The sequence below is a fragment of the Anomaloglossus baeobatrachus genome, chromosome 8, assembly GCF_048569485.1.
Source record: "Anomaloglossus baeobatrachus isolate aAnoBae1 chromosome 8, aAnoBae1.hap1, whole genome shotgun sequence".
Classification (NCBI taxonomy): domain Eukaryota; kingdom Metazoa; phylum Chordata; class Amphibia; order Anura; family Aromobatidae; genus Anomaloglossus; species Anomaloglossus baeobatrachus.
In genome coordinates, this window is record NC_134360.1 from 11,127,879 (window position 1) to 11,147,703 (window position 19,825).

The 19,825-nt window shown below is 48.7% G+C and overlaps 1 protein-coding gene across 1 annotated transcript in view; it reads left to right on the forward strand.

Annotated features, from left to right (window-relative positions):
- The window catches only part of SELENOK (selenoprotein K), a 47,730-nt gene extending 34,575 nt beyond the window's left edge, over positions 1 to 13,155 (forward strand). The window contains exon 5 of the mRNA XM_075321301.1: positions 12,400 to 13,155. Coding sequence (XP_075177416.1) covers positions 12,400 to 12,403 — 4 coding nt within the window. The 3' untranslated portion in view covers positions 12,404 to 13,155. The remainder of the gene's footprint in view (positions 1 to 12,399) is intronic.
- The last annotated feature ends 6,670 nt before the right edge of the window (positions 13,156 to 19,825 follow it).

Here is a 19,825-nt window from a genome sequence, read left to right on the forward strand (position 1 = left end):
TACAAGCACAATATTTAATATTTCTTTTTCGCTCTATTGGGAGACCCAGACAATTGGGTGTATAGGCTATGCCTCCGGAGGCCGCACAAAGTACTACACTTAAAAGTGTTAGGCCCCTCCCCTTCTGCCAATACACCCCCCGTGCTCCCACGGGCTGCTCAGTTTTTTGCTTTGTGCGAAGGAGGTCAGACACGCACAGCACAGCTCCACAGATTAGTCAGCAGCAGCTGCTGACTAGGTCGGATGGAAGAAAAGTGGGCCCATATAGGGCCCCCAGCATGCTCCCTTCTCACCCCACTTTTGTCGGCGGTGTTGTTAAGGTTGAGGTATCCATTGCGGGTACGGCGGCTGGAGCCCACATGCTGTTTTTCCTTCCCCATCCCCCTTAGGGCTCTGGGTGAAGTGGGATCTTATCGGTCTCCAGGCACTGAGACCGGGCTTCATCCACAACTCCTGTGGAGCCTGATGGATAGGAGCCGATACCGTTCAGGGACATGGCCCTGCATCTTAAAGGTACTCTGTATCCCTATGGGGACCGCGCACGGCATCACCTCAGCTTTGCTGGGTGTGCTAGTGCACCGGGGACCGCGGCGCTGACCGGGTCTATATGTGCCATTACACACTCAGCGTCGCTGAGTGTGTTTATATGTAAGGGCTACCGCACTGACCGCCGTTGCCACGGGACACTGCGGCGCGGCTGGGACTTGTAGTTCGCCGGGGACTTTCACGCGACCGCGCTTTTACGGCGGCCGCGTTTATTACTACAGTCCCCGGCTTCATTGCGGCCTAGTTTCCCTTTTTTTCTCCCGCCCTCAGCCCTGACAGGCAGGGGAAGGGCGGGACGCTGCACGGAGCGAGCAGCAATGAGGGCTGGAGTATGATTTACATGCTCCACTCCCCTCACTGTACACAGTATGAGCGCCCGTTTCGCGCTCTTTCTAGGCCACGCCCACAGCTTCCTCAGCTCGTCAGGACGCCGCAGCCATTCCTGTCAGCTCCACCGACGCTGCAGAGAGGGACATATTCATGGGAGACCCAGACACGGTCTCTGGTGGCCTCACAACCGCTTAGGCGGCTGGTAAACAGCACATGTGGTGCTAGCCCCATGGTGCTGTATTGTATGGGTACATTATTTGTGTACTGTATATAATTTACACTGTATGAGCACAGTTCTTTCTGGCTATATACCCTATTGTGTTACTCAGGGAAAACTATAGCATGGCGCCCACAAAAGGCAGGGGTGCCAAAACACAGGCTTATTATGCTGCCTGCGCCGCTTGTAAGACCCAGCTACAGGCAGGTTCCACTGACCCTCATTGTGTACAGTGTTCGACCCCTGTGACACTTCCTCAGCCGGATCCTCTGCTAAGAGGGGCCCAGGGGGAGCCACCTGTTGACACTGTCCAGGTGACGGGGACTGAGTTTGCAGCCTTTAAGGATCAACTCTCTGAGACTATGGCTAAGATACTAGAAGCCTTGCAGTCCAGACCGGTATCTCAGCAAAGGGACTCTGTTGAATCATTGTTCCCTGATCCCCCTCAGTTGGACCAACAATGTCCTCACGGGGTATCTCATACATCCCAGACGGAGGGTTCGGACTTAGAACCTAGCCCCAGATCGTCTAAGCGAGCCCGCTTAGAATTTCCCTCGACATCATATTGTTTAGGGTCTCAGTGGGGGGATTCTCTGGTTGATGATGCGGAAACAGCTGATCAGGATTCTGATCCTGGGAGCGCTCTCAATCTTAATTCTCCAGACGGGGACGCCATAGTGAATGATCTTATTGCATCCATTCATCAGTTGCTGGATATTCTTCCCTCAGCCCCTCCGGCGGAGGAGTCTGATTCTCAGCAGGAGAAATTTCGCTTCAGGTCCCCCAAGCGTACACAGAGTATGTTTCTAGACCACTCTGATTTCAGAGAGGCAATCCAGAATCACCATGCTTGTCCGGATAAGCGTTTCTCTAAGCGCCTTAAGGATACACGTTATCCTTTTCCCCCGGAAGTGGTTAAAGGTTGGATTCACTGTCCCAAAGTGGATCCTCCAATCTCCAGACTGGCGGCTAGATCCATACTTGCAGTGGAAGATGGGGCCTTGCTTAAAGATGCCACTGACAGGCAGATGGAGCTCTGGATGAAATCCATCTATGAAGCTATCGGAGCTTCTTTTGCCCCAGCATTCGCAGCCGTATGGGCGCTACAAGCTATATCAGCAGGTCAAGCGAAAATTGAAGCGGCCGCGCCACAAGTGGCTTCCATTACCTCCCAGACCTCGGCGATTGCGTCTTACGCTATGAATGCTGTCCTGGACTCTGTGAGCCGTACGGCAGTTGCGACCGCCAATTCGGTAGTAGTCCGCAGGGCCTTGTGGCTCCGGGAGTGGAAGGCAGATTCCGCTTCCAAAAAAGCGTTTAACCGGTTTGCCAATTTCTGGCGACAGGCTCTTTGGCGAGCGCCTGGATGAAATCATCAAACAATCCAAGGGAAAGGATACATCCTTACCCCAGCCCAAGCAGAACCTCTCCCAACAGAGGAGAGGGCAGTCGAGGTTCGGTCCTTTCGGGGCGCGGGCAGGTCCCAATTCTCCTCGTCCAAAAGGTCTCAGAAAGAACAAAGGAACTCTGATGCATGGCGGTCTAAGTCACGTCCTAAAAAGGCCATTGGGAGCACCGCTAACAAAGCGGCTGCCTCATGACTTCTACCTCCTCTAGTAGCATCCTCGGTCGGTGGCAGGCTCTCCCGCTTTTGCGACACCTGGCTGCCACAAATAAAAGACCGCTGGGTGAGAGACATTCTGTCTCACGGTTACAAGATAGAGTTCATCTCTCGTCCCCCGACTCGATTCTTCAGGTCTTCTCCGCCTCCCGAGAGAGCCGAGGCTCTTCTGCAGGCGCTGGGCACTCTGAAGGCAGAAGGAGTGGTGGTCCCTGTTCCTCTTCATCAACAGGGCCACGGTTTTTACTCCAACTTGTTTGTGGTCCCAAAGAAGGACGGGTCTTTCCGTCCTGTCCTAGACCTGAAACTTCTCAACAAACACGTAAAGACCAGGCGGTTCCGGATGGAATCCCTTCGCTCCGTCATCGCCTCAATGTCCCAAGGAGATTTCCTTGCATCGATCGGTATCAAAGATGCTTATCTCCACGTTCCGATTGCCCCAGAGCACCAGCGCTTCTTGCGCTTCGCCATAGGAAACGAACACCTGCAGTTCGTGGCACTGCCATTCGGCCTGGCAACAGCCCCACGGGTTTTCACCAAGGTTATGGCTACTGTAGTAGCGGTCCTCCATTCTCAGGGTCACTCGGTGATCCCGTACTTGGACGATCTGTTGATCAAGGCACCCTCTCTAGAGGCATGCCAACACAGCCTCGACGCTACCCTGGAGACTCTCCAGAGTTTCGGGTGGATCATCAATTTTCCAAAGTCAAATCTGACACCGGCCCAATCGCTCACATACCTTGGCATGGAGTTTCATACCCTCTCAGCGATAGTGAAGCTTCCGCTGATCAAGCAGCGGTCACTACAGACAGGGGTACAATCTCTCCTTCAAGGCCAGTCACACCCCTTGAGGCGCCTCATGCGCTTCCTGGGGAAGATGGTGGCAGCAATGGAAGCAGTCCCTTTCGCGCAGTTTCACCTGCGTCCTCTTCAATGGGACATCCTACGCAAATGGGACAGGAAGCCGACGTCCCTCGACAGGACCGTCTCCCTCTCTCAGGTGACCAAAGCTTCCCTTCGGTGGTGGCTTCTTCCCACTTCATTGTCGAAGGGGAAATCCTTCCTACCCCCATCCTGGGAAGTAGTCACGACGGACGCAAGTCTGTCAGGGTGGGGAGCGGTTTTTTCTCCACCACAGGACTCAGGGTACGTGGACCCGGCATGAGTCCTCGCTTCAGATCAATGTTCTGGAAATTCGGGCAGTGTATCTTGCCCTGAAAGCGTTCCAGCAGTGGCTGGAAGGCAAGCAGATCCGAATTCAGTCGGACAATTCTACAGCGGTGGCATACATCAACCACCGAGGCGGCACACGCAGTCGACAAGCCTTCCAGGAAGTCCGGCGGATTTTGATGTGGGTGGAAGCCACGGCCTCCACCATATCCGCAGTTCACATCCCAGGCGTGGAAAACTGGGAAGCAGATTATCTCAGTCGCCAGGGCATGGACGCAGGGGAATGGTCCCTTCACCCGGACGTGTTTCAGGAGATCTGTTGCCGCTGGGGGGTGCCGGACGTCGACCTCATGGCGTCCCGGCACAACAACAAGGTACCAACGTTCATGGCACGGTCTCAAGATCCCAGAGCTCTGGCGGCAGACGCCTTAGTTCAGGATTGGTCGCAGTTTCAGCTCCCTTATGTGTTTCCTCCGCTGGCACTGTTGCCCAGAGTGTTACGCAAGATCAGGGCCGACTGCCGCCGCGCCATCCTCGTCGCTCCAGACTGGCCGAGGAGGTCGTGGTACCCGGATCTGTGGCATCTCACGGTCGGCCAACCGTGGGCACTACCAGACCGACCAGACTTGCTGTCTCAAGGGCCGTTTTTCCATCTGAATTCTGCGGCCCTCAACCTGACTGTGTGGCCATTGAGTCCTGGATCCTAGCGTCTTCAGGGTTATCTCAAGAAGTCATTGCCACTATGAGACAGGCTAGGAAACCAACATCCGCCAAGATTTATCACAGGACGTGGAAAATTTTCCTGTCGTGGTGCTCTGCTCAGGGTTTTTCTCCCTGGCCATTTGCATTACCTACTTTTCTGTCCTTCCTTCAATCTGGACGGGAAAAGGGTTTGTCGCTCGGTTCCCTTAAGGGACAAATTTCAGCGCTCTCTGTGTTTTCCCAGAACCGCCTAGCTAGACTTCCACAGGTACGCACGTTCCTGCAGGGTGTTTGTCACATCGTTCCGCCTTACAAGCGGCCGTTAGAACCCTGGGATCTAAACAGGGTGCTGATGGTTCTTCAGAAACCACCATTCGAGCCTATGAGAGATATTTCTCTCTCACGCCTTTCGCAGAAAGTGGTTTTTCTGGTAGCAGTCACTTCACTTCGGAGAGTGTCTGAGCTAGCAGCGTTGTCGTGCAAAGCCCCTTTTCTGTTTTTTTCACCAGGACAAGGTGGTTCTACGTCCGGTTCCGAAGTTTCTCCCTAAGGTTGTACCCCCCTTTCATCTCAATCAGGATATTTCCTTACCCTCTATTTATCCTCATCCAGTTCACCAATGTGAAAAGGATTTGCACTTGTTAGATCTGGTGAGAGCACTCAGACTCTACATTTCTCGTACGGCGCCCCTGCGCCGCTCGGATGCACTCTTTGTCCTTGTCGCTGGCCAGCGTAAAGGATCACAGGCTTCCAAATCAACCCTGGCTCGGTGGATCAAGGAGCCAATTATCGAAGCTTACCGTTCGGCTGGGCTTCCGGTTCCCTCAGGGCTGAAGGCCCATTCTACCAGAGCCGTGGGAGCGTCCTGGGCTTTGAGGCACCAGGCTGCGGCTCAACAGGTGTGTCAGGCGGCTACCTGGTCGAGCCTGCACACTTTCACGAAGCACTATCAGGTGCATACCTATGCTGCGGCGGATGCCAGCCTAGGTGGACGAGTCCTTCAGGCGGCGGTTGCCCACCTGTAGGAAAGGGCCGTTTTACGGCTCTCTTACGAGGTATTATTTTACCCACCCAGGGACTGCTTTTGGACGTCCCAATTGTCTGGGTCTCCCAATAGAGCGAAAAAGAAGGGAATTTTGTTTACTTACCGTAAATTCCTTTTCTTCTAGCTCTAATTGGGAGACCCAGCACCCGCCCCTGTTTTTTTTGTGTACACATGTTGTTCATGTTGAATGGTTTCAGTTCTCCGAGTTTCCTTCGGATTGAAGTTAAACCAGTTTATAATTATTTTTTCCTCCTTCTTGCTTTTGCACCAAAACTGAGCAGCCCGTGGGAGCACGGGGGTGTATAGGCAGAAGGGGAGGGGCCTAACACTTTTAAGTGTAGTACTTTGTGCGGCCTCCGGAGGCATAGCCTATACACCCAATTGTCTGGGTCTCCCAATTAGAGCTAGAAGAAAAGGAATTTACGGAAAGTAAACAAAATTCCCTTCTTTCTTTATATTTTGTGTACACTTTTATAAGGACAATATTTATTATTTCTTTACCGTTCCTTTGGGAGACCCACACCATGGGTGTTTAGCTTCTACCTCCGGAGGACACACAAAGTACTACACTTAAAAGTGTAGCTCCTCCCCCTGAGCTTATACACCCCCTGGTGAGCAGACCCAGCCAGTTTATCGCTTTGTGTTCAGGAGGCATACATCCACACATGCATTCTCATGATTTTTTCCTTTTGGAACGAGATTGAAGAGTGGGGTCCATGTCTGGACCCCCGGCATGTCCCTTCTCACCCCACTGTGTCGGCGGTGTTGTAAGGTTGATTTCCTAGGCTGGAGCCTTTACATGCCGTGCTCCTTCACCATCCCTCCTGGGCTCTGGCTTGAAGTGGGAGCCAGCACGGTTCTCCATGCTTGGCAGGAGACCGGTCTCCATCCGCAGCCCTTCAGGACCCTGCTGGACCGGAGCACTCATCCCCAGGGACTTGGCCCTGCGTCTCAGCAAGCTAAGTACCTGAGACGTTTAGATTTCGGGGTCCCTGTACTTTATTGTTGGGGGAGAGTGTGCTTATTGTGTTTACTGACATTTCCGGCGGGTTCTCTAGCTGTCGCCTGAGAACCGCGCCGATGGTGCCTGCGCGTCGGCCGCGCCGCTCAAATTTAGGCCCCGGCTTCGCCGGAGGCCTAGTTTCTGTTTCACTGCCCTCGCATGTCACTCATGCAGAGGGACAGGCACGGCTCCTCCCAGCGGCCGTTCTGTACAGGGGAGGGACACTCCCCACTGCAGTGTGTGTCCCCTCCCCTGTAGGTCTCTATGGCCCTCCAGTTCCCGCTCCTCAAGCAAGTCCCGCCCCCTCTCTTCGCTCCGGCGGCCATTTTCTCAGCGTTCTCTCTGCGATCAGTCATTGCAGCGCTGGTCTGCAGCATCTCTGCTGAGGTGCTGTGCTTGGGGGTCCGGGCTTCGGGATCTGGAGGGCACACAACACCGCTCCAGCGGTCTGGTAAGCCACAACCGGTCTCCGGTTGTGGACCTCTGTATATACTCTCTGGGGTTCATTCTCTGGCAGAGCCCCTACTCCAGCAGCATGTCTCACACGAGGAGCAAGGCCCCAAAGCTTTATGCTGTATGCGCTGCATGTAAGCTCCTGCTGCCTGAACCGAGCACCTTCCCACATTGTGATGCCTGCTCTAACTTGGCGGTGCCACAGCCTGGAGTCTCACCCCCAGTGGTTTCTCAGGCTGCTCCTGCTCCTGTGGCTGAACCCCCGGCTTGGGTAGAATCCTTTTCTAGGTCTATCTCCCAGTCTTTTGCTGAGTCCATGGGACTTCTGTCCAGGACGTTGATGAATATGCATCAGCCCCCTTCACAGGGTGCCTCTGCTGCTAGGGGTCCCTCAGGACCGGAGCTCACAGAGGATTCATCATCAGGGCCCAGACCCCCGTCCTCCTAAGAAGAGACGCAGGGTTCCCTCTCCCTCCTCCCGTGGCTCTGATTCCAGAGCTGACTCGCTGGATGAGGAGGATGCCTATACAGGGGGCTCGGAGGCTAACTCCATGTGCCCCATTGATCTGTCCGAAAGTGACTCAGATGTTAGTGATTTGATTGCTTCCATTAATTCTGTACTGGATCTCAATCCGCCAGTATCAGAGGAATAACCCTCTCTGGCAGAAAAGCACCAGTTTACCTCGCCTAAGAGAGCAAAGAGTGTGTTCTTTAACCACTCCAGTTTTCAGGCCGCTGTGACCAAACCTAGGGCCTGTCCTGACAAATGCTTCCCAAAGCGTGGTTCTGATGACCGTTTTCCCTTTCCACCTGAGGTGGTCAAGGAGTGGGCTCAGTCCCCAAAGGTAGACCCTCCGGTGTCTAGGCTCGCAGCCCGGACCGTTGTGTCGGTGGCTGATGGCACTTCCCTTAAGGATTCCACTGACCGCCAGATTGACCTTCTGGCCAAATCCGTGTATGAAGCGGCGGGGGCCGCGTATTCTCCGACTTTTGCAGCAGTGTGGGCTCTCAAGGCCATCTCTGCTTCTCTAGAGGAGATGCATTCCCTCACCAGGGAATCTATGCCCGAAATGGATGCCTTAACTTCCCAAGCTTCGGCCTTTTCATCCTATGCCATGTCTGCCATGCTGGAGGCTTCTCACCGCACTGCGGTGGCTTCGGCTAATTCCCTCGCTATCCGCAGAATCTTGTGGCTTCGAGAGTGGAAGGCAGATGCTTCCTCGAAGACGTTCCTTGCTGGACTCCCTTTTGCTGGGTCCCGGCTGTTCGGAGAACAGCTGGATGAAATTATTAAAGAAGCTACTGGCGGGAAGAGTACTTCCATGCCTCAAACTAAAGCCAGGAAACCTGTCCAGGGTAGGAATCGGTCGAGGTTTTTGCTCCTTTCGTTCCTCCAACTGGTCGTCCTCTAAGCCCTCGGCCTCGTCCGCTAACTCAGCCAAGGACCAGAAATCCAACTGGCGCACAAAAGCGCGTCCACAGAAGACCGCAGGAGCTGCTGCCACTAAGGCAGCCTCCTCGTGACTATCTGCCCGCTCCAGCAATGTCCTTAGTCGGTGGCAGGCTCTCCCACTTTGGCGACGCTTGGTTTCAACACGTCTCCGATCAGTGGGTGCGGGATATCATCTCCCACGGCTACAGGATAGAATTCTCTTCCAGCCCGCCAAACAGATTTTTTCTCTCAACTCCCCCCTGCTCCAAGGCCTTCTCACAGGCCGTGGCAGCCTTACAGGCCAATGGAGGAATTGTACCGGTTCCCGCCCGGGAACGGTTCAGAGGTTTCTACTCAAATCTCTTCCTAGTTCCCAAAAAGGACGGTACCTTCCGGCCCATCCTGGATCTGAAGCTTCTCAACAAGCATGTTCAGGTGCGGCGCTTTCGCATGGAGTCTCTGCGATCAGTCATTGCCTCTATGTCCCAAGGGGATTTCCTGGCATCCATCGACATCAGAGATGCCTATCTGCATGTGCCAATTGCAGTGTCACACCAGCGTTGGCTACGTTTTGCAGTAGGAGAAGATCACTTCCAATTCGTGGCTCTCCCCTTCGGGTTGGCCACGGCCCCTTGGGTATTCACCAAGGTCGTGGCAGCAGTGATTGCAGTTCTGCACCTCCAGGGGTTGGCAGTGATTCCTTACCTGGACGACCTTCTAGTCAAGGCTTCATCCAGCGCAGACTGTCAGCGGAGTGTCTCGCTCACTCTCTCCACTCTAGCTCAATTCGGGTGGCTGGTCAATCTGCCCAAATCCACTCTGACTCCGACCCAGAGTCTCACGTACCTAGGGATGCAGTTCGAGACCTTGACGGCACTTGTGAAGTTGCCCTTAGTCAAACAGCAGTCCCTCCAGCTAGCGGTGCGCTCTCTGCTGAGGCCCCGCCGTTATACCCTCAGGCGTCTGATGCAGGTGCTGGGTCTAATGGTGGCGTCCATGGAGGCTGTTCCCTTTGCCCAGTTCCATCTGCGCCCCCTGCAGCTGGACATTCTCCGCTGTTGGGACAAGCGGCCTTCCTCCTTGCACAGGTTGGTGGCTCTGTCGCCACAGACCAGGAGCTCTCTTCAGTGGTGGCTTCGGCCCCTCTCTCTGTCTCAGGGACGCTCCTTCCTGGCCCCGTCCTGGGTGATTCTCACCACGGATGCCAGTCTATCCAGCTGGGGAGCGGTATGTCTCCACCACAGAGCGCAGGGCACTTGGACTCCGTCCGAGTCAGCCCTTTCAATCAATGTGCTGGAAACCAGAGCCGTGCTTCTAGCTCTCCTAGCTTTTCACCACCTGTTGGCGGGCAGGCACATTCGAGTCCAGTCCGACAACGCGACAGCGGTTGCCTACATCAATCACCAAGGCGGGACACGCAGCCGCCTGGTGATGTTGGAAGTGCAACGCATCCTTCAATGGGCGGAGGACTCCAAGTCCACCATATCCAAAGTCCACATCCCAGGCGTCGAAAACTGGGAGGCAGATTATCTCAGCCGTCAAACCGTGGACGGTGGCGAGTGGTCCCTGCACCCGGCAGTGTTTCAGTCAATCTGCCGCAAATGGGGCACTTCGGACGTGGACCTAATGGCATCCCGTCACAACAACAAGGTTCCCGTTTACGTGGCTCGCTCCCACGACCCTCAGGCATTCGCCGCGGACGCACTGGTTCAAGACTGGTCCCAGTTTCGTCTGTCCTACGTGTTTCCCCCTCTAGCTCTCTTGCCCAGGGTTCTGCGCAAGATCAGAACGGAGGGCTGTCGAGTCATCCTCATTGCACCGGACTGGCCCAGGCGAGCTTGGTATCCAGGCCTGCTCCATCTGTCGTAGAGATGCCGTGGCATCTCCCGGACCGTCCAGACCTACTCTCACAAGGTCCGTTTTTCCGCCTGAATTCTGCGGCTCTCAAATTGACGGCGTGGCTCTTGAGTCCTGGATCTTGACGGCTTCTGGATACCCCCTCCTGAAGTCATCTCCGCTATGACTCGGGCCCGTAAGTCTTCCTCCGCTAAGATCTATCACAGGACTTGGAAAATTTTCCTGTCCTGGTGTCGCTCTACTGACCATCCTCCTTGGCCATTCTCCTTGCCAACCCTTCTGTCTTTTCTACAGTCCGGTCTGCAGCTAGGACTGTCCCTCAACTCTCTCAAGGGACAAGTCTCAGCTCTGTCAGTTCTGTTCCAGCGGCGTCTCGCTCGGCTGGCTCAGGTCCGCACCTTCATGCAAGGCGCGTCTCACATCATTACGCCTTACCGGTGGCCCTTGGATCCCTGGGACCTTAATTTAGTTCTCACGGTTTTGCAGAAACCCCCCCTTTGAGCCTCTTAGGGAGGTCTCTTTGCATCATCTTTCACAGAAAGTGGTTTTTCTGGTGGCCATAACTTCCCTCAGGAGAGTCTCTGATTTGGCCGCGCTCTCTTCGGAGTCACCTTTTTTAGTTTTTCATCAAGACAAGGTGGTTCTCCGTCCGACTCCGGATTTTCTTCCTAAGGTGGTCTCTCCTTTCCACCTTAACCAGGACATTACCCTACCTTCCTTTTGTCCGGCTCCTGTTCATCGCTTTGAAAAAGCGCTGCATACTCTGGATCTGGTGTGTGCACTCCGGATCTATGTGTCTGGCACCGCTGCTCTTAGGCGGTGCACTTCTCTTTTTGTGCTAACCACAGGTCGGTGCAAGGGCCTCTCTGCTTCTAAGCCGACCTTGGCCCGTTGGATTAGATCGACCATTTCGGACGCCTACCAGAGTTCTCAGGTGCCTCCCCCGCCGGGGATCAAGGCACATTCGACCAGAGCTGTTGGTGTCTCTTGGGCTTTCAGGCACCAGGCTACGGCTCAACAAGTCTGTCAGGCTGCCACTTGGACTAGCCTGCATACCTTTTCGAAGCACTACCAAGTGCATGCTCATGCTTCGGCAGATGCGAGCTTGGGCAGACGCATCCTTCAGGCGGCTGTCGCCCATTTGTGAAGTTAGGTTCTGCCTACTTCTGGCCTTTTTTCGGTTTATTTCCCACCCAGGGACTGCTTTGGAACGTCCCATGGTCTGGGTCTCCCAAAGGAACGATAAAGAAAAAGAGAATTTTGTTTACTTACCGTAAATTCTTTTTCTTATAGTTCCGTATTGGGAGACCCAGCACCCTCCCTGTTGCCTGTTGGCAATTTTCTTATTCCGCGTGTTATCACCGGCTGTTGTCGTGGACAGAGTCTCCGGTTGTTCCGGTTCTTGCTCTGTTCTACTTGTGGGTGGCTATCTCCTTCAGCTTTTGCACTAAACTGGCTGGGTCTGCTCACCAGGGGGTGTATAAGCTCAGGGGGAGGAGCTACACTTTTAAGTGTAGTACTTTGTGTGTCCTCCGGAGGTAGAAGCTAAACACCCATGGTCTGGGTCTCCCAATACGGAACTATAAGAAAAAGAATTTACGGTAAGTAAACAAAATTCTTTTTTTTATATAATAGAGATATATAGATATACAGTGTATATAATATATAATGTGTGTGTGTGTATATATGTGTGTGTGTGTGTGTGTATGTATATATATATATATATATATATATATATATATATATATATATATATATATATATATTTTAGACTTTTACGAACACAACTTTATTGAATATTTATTTTTTATATTCTATTTAGACTTTTATGAACAGATTAATAAATACCTATTTTTTAGATTGGTAAAAAGGGGCTGATTTTAAACTTTTAACAATTTTGAAAACTTTTTATTATAGTTTATGTGCTTTATGTCTCTACCTTATGATGTCATATTTCATGGCTAAAACCTACTGAAAAATTCCCTTTTTAATAGAATGTTATTTTCTTTTCTCCCTTTTTCAGGTAAACGCCTGCTCCTGGAGGCAGGCAAATAGAGAAGAACATGAAGGGGTAAAAGGAGAAAAGGAAAGGGGATATTAGGCCGTTCGTGTTTTTCTCTAGATGTGCGATGCTCTGCAGCTGTGCAGATGGATGACGTTGTACCGGGCAATCCTCACCCAGGATCCAGTATGACTGATGAAGCATCGGTATAAGTGGACATGTACATGTAGTACGATGTGTCTTATCTGAATATTATAACATGGGAGTGGTGACGACAGCCGTGTGACCTCCATCTTCTGCAAAACCTGAAGTCTTTTCCGAACATGACTCTGGAATCCGTCAACAGCACAATGCCTTTTTTTTTCTTTTTTTTTGTTTTTTTTTTTTTGTTTTTGCATGTCATATAATTTATGTTCTTGTTACATATCGTTCTTTCTTCTGCAGGCATCATCAGCATTTATTTGCTTCTGATATTGCGTCAGCTCACAGTCAGTCGATATTTGTTTCTTTCTTGTAGTAGAGATTTTCTCTCTATATTCTGTGCTTTTTCTATAGGTGCCGATATAAGTATACCGCATCTTTATACTGTAGCCGTGTAAATACGTCATACATAGACTGTACGCATGGCCGGCTTCATTGCAGATTAAGCATTGATCATATCGTGGGACAGCCGTATATTCGTTGGCAAAATAGATTTGTCCTTTTTGATGATCTGATGTAATTGTGTCTTTCATATATTTTTAGAAGTGTAAATAAATATTTGTGATACAGTGAAAATTTCTTTGCGATACTTTCACCGTTTTGTAAATATTTGCCCATTTTCTGTTTTTTTTTTTTTTTTGTTTTTTTTTTATCTTTCTTCTAAGAACCATAACTTTTTTTTTTTATTATTATTTTTCTGTCAATATACCTGTATAAGGGCTTGATTTTTTCAGGACAAGTTGTACTTTTGAATTACGCATTCACATTATCATATAGTGTAGAGAAAAAACCCAAGTGTGGGAAAATTGCAAAAAAAAAAAAAACTGCAATTCCTGATTTTTTTTTTTTTCTTTTTATTTACAATGTCCCCTCTATGGAAAACCTGACCTGGCAGTATGACTCCCCAGGTCAATGTGAGTTTTTACATACCAAACGTGTCGTTTTTGTGGGTTTTTTTGTTTTTTTTTATTTAAGTGGTGAAAAAAAAATTCTGAAATTTGTCACCATTTTCCAAGAAGTATGACGTTTTATTTTTTGGGGATCTGGGGCTAAGGGATGATTTTTTTTATTTTTTTTTGTTTTGCATCCTGAACTGACATTTTTTTCTGATACACTTTTTGGATAGATGTAGATGTGATGTTTTGATCGCCTCTTATAGTAGTTTATTGCAATATTGCGGCAGCCAAAAAACGTAATTTCGGCAGTTTGTATTTTTTTGTTATAACATTTACTGATCAGATTAGTTTCTTATATTTTGATACTTTGGTCATTTCTGAGTGCACATGTGTACTTTGTAATTTTTTTTTATTGTTTTATTTTCAATGGGGCAAAAGGATGGTGATTTGAACTTTTCATGTTTTTATTTTTCTCAGATTTTTAAAAACAGAAAAATAATGTTGCTTCCTGGTATCAGCTATGTTGGCTGAGGCCCACCCCTTCTGGTCACATGGGTATGTCATCAGCACAGGTCCTTCTAGCCATCATGATTTACAGCCACAACTATTAGTAAAACGCTTCTATAATGGAATTAGCATAAATAAAAGATAGGAGGAGATGCAGGGGGGGCAGAAATCGCTATCAAACCCCCACCCAAGCTATCAGCTGATCGGCAGTTGCTGCCAATCAAAAAGCTGCTGATTTTACAAACTTTACTTGCTTGTGTTTCAAAATCTATACATCCGAGCTGACACCTAAAGGTATGTACAGAATCAGCCTGATAGTGCCAGTATAGCACTGTATGTAGCGAATCAGCCTGATAGCGCCAGTATAGCACTGTATGTATAGAATCAGCCTGATAGTGCCAGTATAGCACTGTATGTATAGAATCAGCCTGATAGCGCCAGTATAGCATTGTATGTATAGAATCAGCCTGATAGTGCCAGTATAGCACTGTATGTATAGAATCAGCCTAATAGCGCCAGTATAGCACTGTATGTATAGAATCAGCCTGATAGCGCCAGTATAGCACTGTATGTATAGAATCAGCCTGATAGCGCCAGTATAGCACTGTATGTATAGAATCAGCCTGATAGTGCCAGTATAGCACTGTATGTATAGAATTAGCCTGATAGCGCCAGTATAGCACTGTATGTATAGAATCAGCCTGATAGTGCCAGTATAGCACTGTATGTATAGAATCAGCCTGATAGTGCTAGTATAGCACTGTATGTATAGAATCAGCCTGATAGCGCCAGTATAGCACTGTATGTATAGAATCAGCCTGATAGCGCCAGTATAGCACTGTATGTATAGAATCAGCCTGATAGTGCCAGTATAGCACTGTATGTATAGAATCAGCCTGATAGCGCCAGTATAGCACTGTATGTATAGAATCAGCCTGATAGTGCCAGTATAGCACTGTATGTATAGAATCAGCCTGATAGTGCCAGTATAGCACTGTATATATAGAATCAGCCTGATAGTGCCAGTATAGCACTGGCTTTAGCTTATATAGGAAAATCCTGGTGATTGGTGCGCTTTAAGAATGGATTTAGAAGGATGAGTACTGTGATATTGTTGTTTTACATCAATACTAATGTTTGGGGGTTACTTTTTTAAAAGTGGAAAGTTTTACTTTAGCTTTAGGTTTTTGTGAATAAAGCAACAAAAAAAGTCTTATGGAAAAACAAAAATATATATATATATTTAGGAGTTTGTTACCCTATCACGCGCCACTACAGATGGGGTCTCTGACTTCGAACGACCTTAGCAATGGTTCATAGTTCTTTAAAAACAATATGATCAAAAAAAGGCATTATTTAGGTTGCATTTAATCTAGGCTTATAGTAAAAATGTAACCTAAATGATGCTTTTTTTGCTGATACATTGTACTTAAGGAACCTTGAACCATTGCTAAGGTCGTTCGTGAAGCCAGAGACCCCATCTGTAGTGGCGCAGGATAGACAAACACCCGGGGAAAAGGAAAGCTTCGTTGTGTCCATCCCAGCAGATATCGGAATATTTCTACTGATCTGTTTTGAGCCTCAATTATGAAAACTGCTTCTATGCATTTTATAGTGTCCAGATAATGGAGATTATCTGGTGAGCTCTCTGCTGCAGTAACACACAAAGCCTCGCACGTTGCTGTGCCGTACCGCCGCAGCACCGGGGCCGTGCCAGGCCGGACGTGTTTCCTGCAGATTAACACATGGAGGATAGCACTATCTTCTCGGGACACACTGTTCTACATTCTATGAAGAAGTGTGAAATGAAATACTTTATGCGCTTTAATCGGAAAAGTCTGTCCCGACGTCCTTAAACGTGTTTATTCAAGGAGAATTTCAGTGAGCCTGTAATTAGATGAGGGGGTCCGGCGCTTTCCTCCGAGTGCGCGCTTTACAAGTGCAGAAAGCAGAGGCAGCAGTTTGGTGGCAGCTGCTTGTTCCGAGTCCTGTGATCTCGCTTACAAGCCAATAAGCTGCAGAAGAAAAGCAAATGCAATCTCAGGCCTTTTAACGCTCCATCGTTGGGGTGGACATTCATCCGTCCACACACAAACCTCTACGTGCCTGTCATCCGCGCACAATAAAAAATGACAATTTATGTTTCTGCAAGTGGATGATGCAGCATATTCCAGATATAACTGTTTTACTAAATACATTCATTTATTTATTTACATAAAATAGTCGTAAAGAATCCTTTCTTACAACTTTGTGTTCTGCTGTTCCTCCATTTTTCCTCCTAGAACTTTATGAATAAATTGGGAGTCTGCACAGCCGGACTGTCTGCGATAAGGACACACTCTCAACTGGATAGGTGTAAAGAGAAATGACTCAGGGGCAAAGTATTGATCATGCTTACTGAAATGTATTTAATACTTAGAAACGAAAGCCTTTGTTGATGATGTAGCTCCCAGATGCTTCCTGTATGGAGACGCTAGTCACCTGCATTGCTCAGGTGGATTTTGGTCCATTATTACACACACACACACACACACACACACACACACACACACACACACACACACACACACACACACACACACACCCTGTATAAAGACACTGGTCACCTGCATTGCTCAGGTGGATTTTGGTCCATTATTACACACACACACACACACACACACACCCTGTATAAAGACACTGGTCACCTGCATTGCTCAGGTGGATTTTGGTCCATTATTACACACACACACACACACACACACACACACACACACACACACACACACACCCTGTATAAAGACACTGGTCATCTGCATTGCACAGGTGGATTTTGGTCCATTCTTTCTCTCTCTCACACACACACACACACACACACACACACAAAAACACACACACACACACACACACACACTCCGCACATCCTGTATAGAGACACTGGTCGCCTGCATTGCTCAGGTGGATTTTGGTCCATTCTTACACACACACACACACACACACACACACACACACACACACACACATCCTATATAGAGACACTGGTCACCTGCATTGCTCAGGTGGATTTTGGTCTATTGACACACACACACACACACACACACACACACACACACTCTCCACACATCCTATATAGAGACACTGGTCACCTGCATTGCTCAGGTGGATTTTGGCCCATTCTTCTGCACACACTCCTCACATCCTGTATGGAGACACTAGTCGCCTGCATTGCTCAGGTGGATTTTGGCCCATTCTTCCACACACACTCCTCACATCCTGTATGGAGACACTAGTCACCTGCATTGCTCAGGTGGATTTTGGCCCATTCTTCCGCACACACTCCTCACATCCTGTATGGAGACACTAGTCACCTGCATTGCTCAGGTGGATTTTGGCCCATTCTTCCGCACACACTCCTCACATCCTGTATGGGGACACTAGTCACCTGCATTGCTCAGGTGGATTTTGGCCCATTCTTCTGCACACACTCCTCACATCCTGTATGGAGACACTAGTCGCCTGCATTGCTCAGGTGGATTTTGGCCCATTCTTCTGCACACACTCCTCACATCCTGTATGGAGACACTAGTCACCTGCATTGCTCAGGTGGATTTTGGCCCATTCTTCTGCACACACTCCTCACATCCTGTATGGAGACACTAGTCGCCTGCATTGCTCAGGTGGATTTTGGCCCATTCTTCCGCGCACACTCCTCACATCCTGCAGGTCCCGACTCCTTCTATGAACTCTGAGCTTTAGTTCCTTCCAGACATTTTCTATTGGATTCAGCTCCGGTGATCGGCTCGGCCATTCTAGAAGATTGATTTTCTTTCTCAGAAACCAGTTTAGCGTTTCCTTGGCCGTGTGTTTGGGATTATTGTCTTGCTGAAATGTCCTCTCTCGTTTCATCTTCAACATCCTGGTAGATGCAGCAGAGTTTTATCAGCAATGTCTCAGTACATTTGTCCATTCGTCCTTCCTTCAATTATATGAAGTTTGCCAGTGCCGTCTGCTGAAAACCAGTCCCACCCCATGATGTTCACACTTCACTGGTGCTGGTATTTTTTGAGGTAATTTGCCTTTTGCCCTCCAAACACAGTGCATATTATGGCCTTCAAAGAGTTGCGTGTTATGATCCGGAACCATGGAAGACCACCATAAATCATTGGTAAAAGGTGACGAGCATTGGCAACTAATCTGGCCGCCATCCCCTTACTAACCATCACAACTAGAAGTAGCCGAGGGGTGAACTAACATCCTGTGCACCGCGAACCCAGCCGGAGAACTAGCTATCCTAAAGGAAGGAAAGATGAATAACTCTCTGCTTCAGAAAATAGACAAGAATAGCTAGCCCTCCACATTAAAAGACTGCGGTGACATAGGAAAACACAATACACAGATAGATGATAGGATTAGCACAAGGTGAGGCCCTACTGACTTAAATAGGACAGGATAGGAAAGGGACTGATGGTGGCCAGAGAAAAACCCTAAAAAAATCCAAATACCTGATAGTACAAAAAAGCCCTCAGATCGCTAGATCTGAACTCCGTCCTATACGAGGCGCTCTTGTCATACCAATGAACAGAAAGCAGGAACCATTACAAATTCAAGAAGAAACAAACACATGGACGTATAGGAGCAATACTCCAAATATAGCTGCAGGGAGATTCCCAGCTAAGCAACTGAGAGGGAAGATCCCTGCATGCAAATAAACTGACAATAACTACAGTAAATGACAAACTCAGATAAGAACAAAAAGAACCAAACAACAAATAAAGAGCAAAGCACTTATCTGGGGTAGAAGTGGTCTGGAGCAGGATGAAGCAGGCTGGTGAACAAAGAACAATTGACATCCGACATAGCCTGCTAGCAGACCAGGGTTTAAATAGGCAGAGAGTTAGCAATGGAAATGCCCATTGCTCAACACACCTTGTCTCTGACCAAACCATTCCTGGCCACAAGAGGGAGCCTCACAGCAGCAAAAGCAACAGTTGCATTTTGGTCTCATCTGACCAGACTATATTCTCCAGTATTTCACAGACTTGTCTAAATGTTGTTGAGTAAACTTTAAAGGTTCTTGATCCTGTTTTTTGTTCAGTAATGGAGTCTTGCGTGCTGAGCGTACATACAGGAGTGTGAATATAGGCATGGAGGGGGAGTGCATTACTTATTGTTTTCTTTCAAACTGTTGTACCTGCTGATTCCAGGTCATTGTGTAGCTCTCCACAGGTGTCCTTGGCTCTTAGGACAACTCTTCTGATAATTCTTTTCACTCCTTGCCTGAAATCTTGCGGGGAGAACCTGTTTGTGGACGGTTTGTGGTGAAATGATTTTCTTTCCATTTCCAAGTTATGGTCCTAACACTGCTCACTGGAACCTTCAGTAGATTAGGAATTCTTCTGTAACCAATGATATCTGTATGTTTCGCCACAATATAGTTGTGAAGGTCTGGAGACAGCTCACTGGTTTTACCCATCATGAGATGTTTCTTGTGGGGTACTTTTCTAATTAGACACCTTTTTATTGTCCATTAGTTGAACCAGCTGATATTATTTTTCACTAAGTGTCAAGATTACTTTCTAATTACTGGTAAATTTCAGTTGATGTCTGGACTCTCCATAGCTTTTTTCTCCTTTCTATCTTCATGTGTTCAATACTTTTTTCTGTGTCATTTCTCATTATTACACATTATTTATGGACATCTATGGTTTTATTTCCTTGCCTATGTGGATTGGGTGTGGTAACATCTGGTGAGAAATTAATATTAAAAGCTCCTATAGAACTATATTCAGTTAGAAAATTGTTGTTGTGTTCAATACTTATTTCTCCCGCTGTGTGTGTATGTATGTATGTATGTATGTATATAT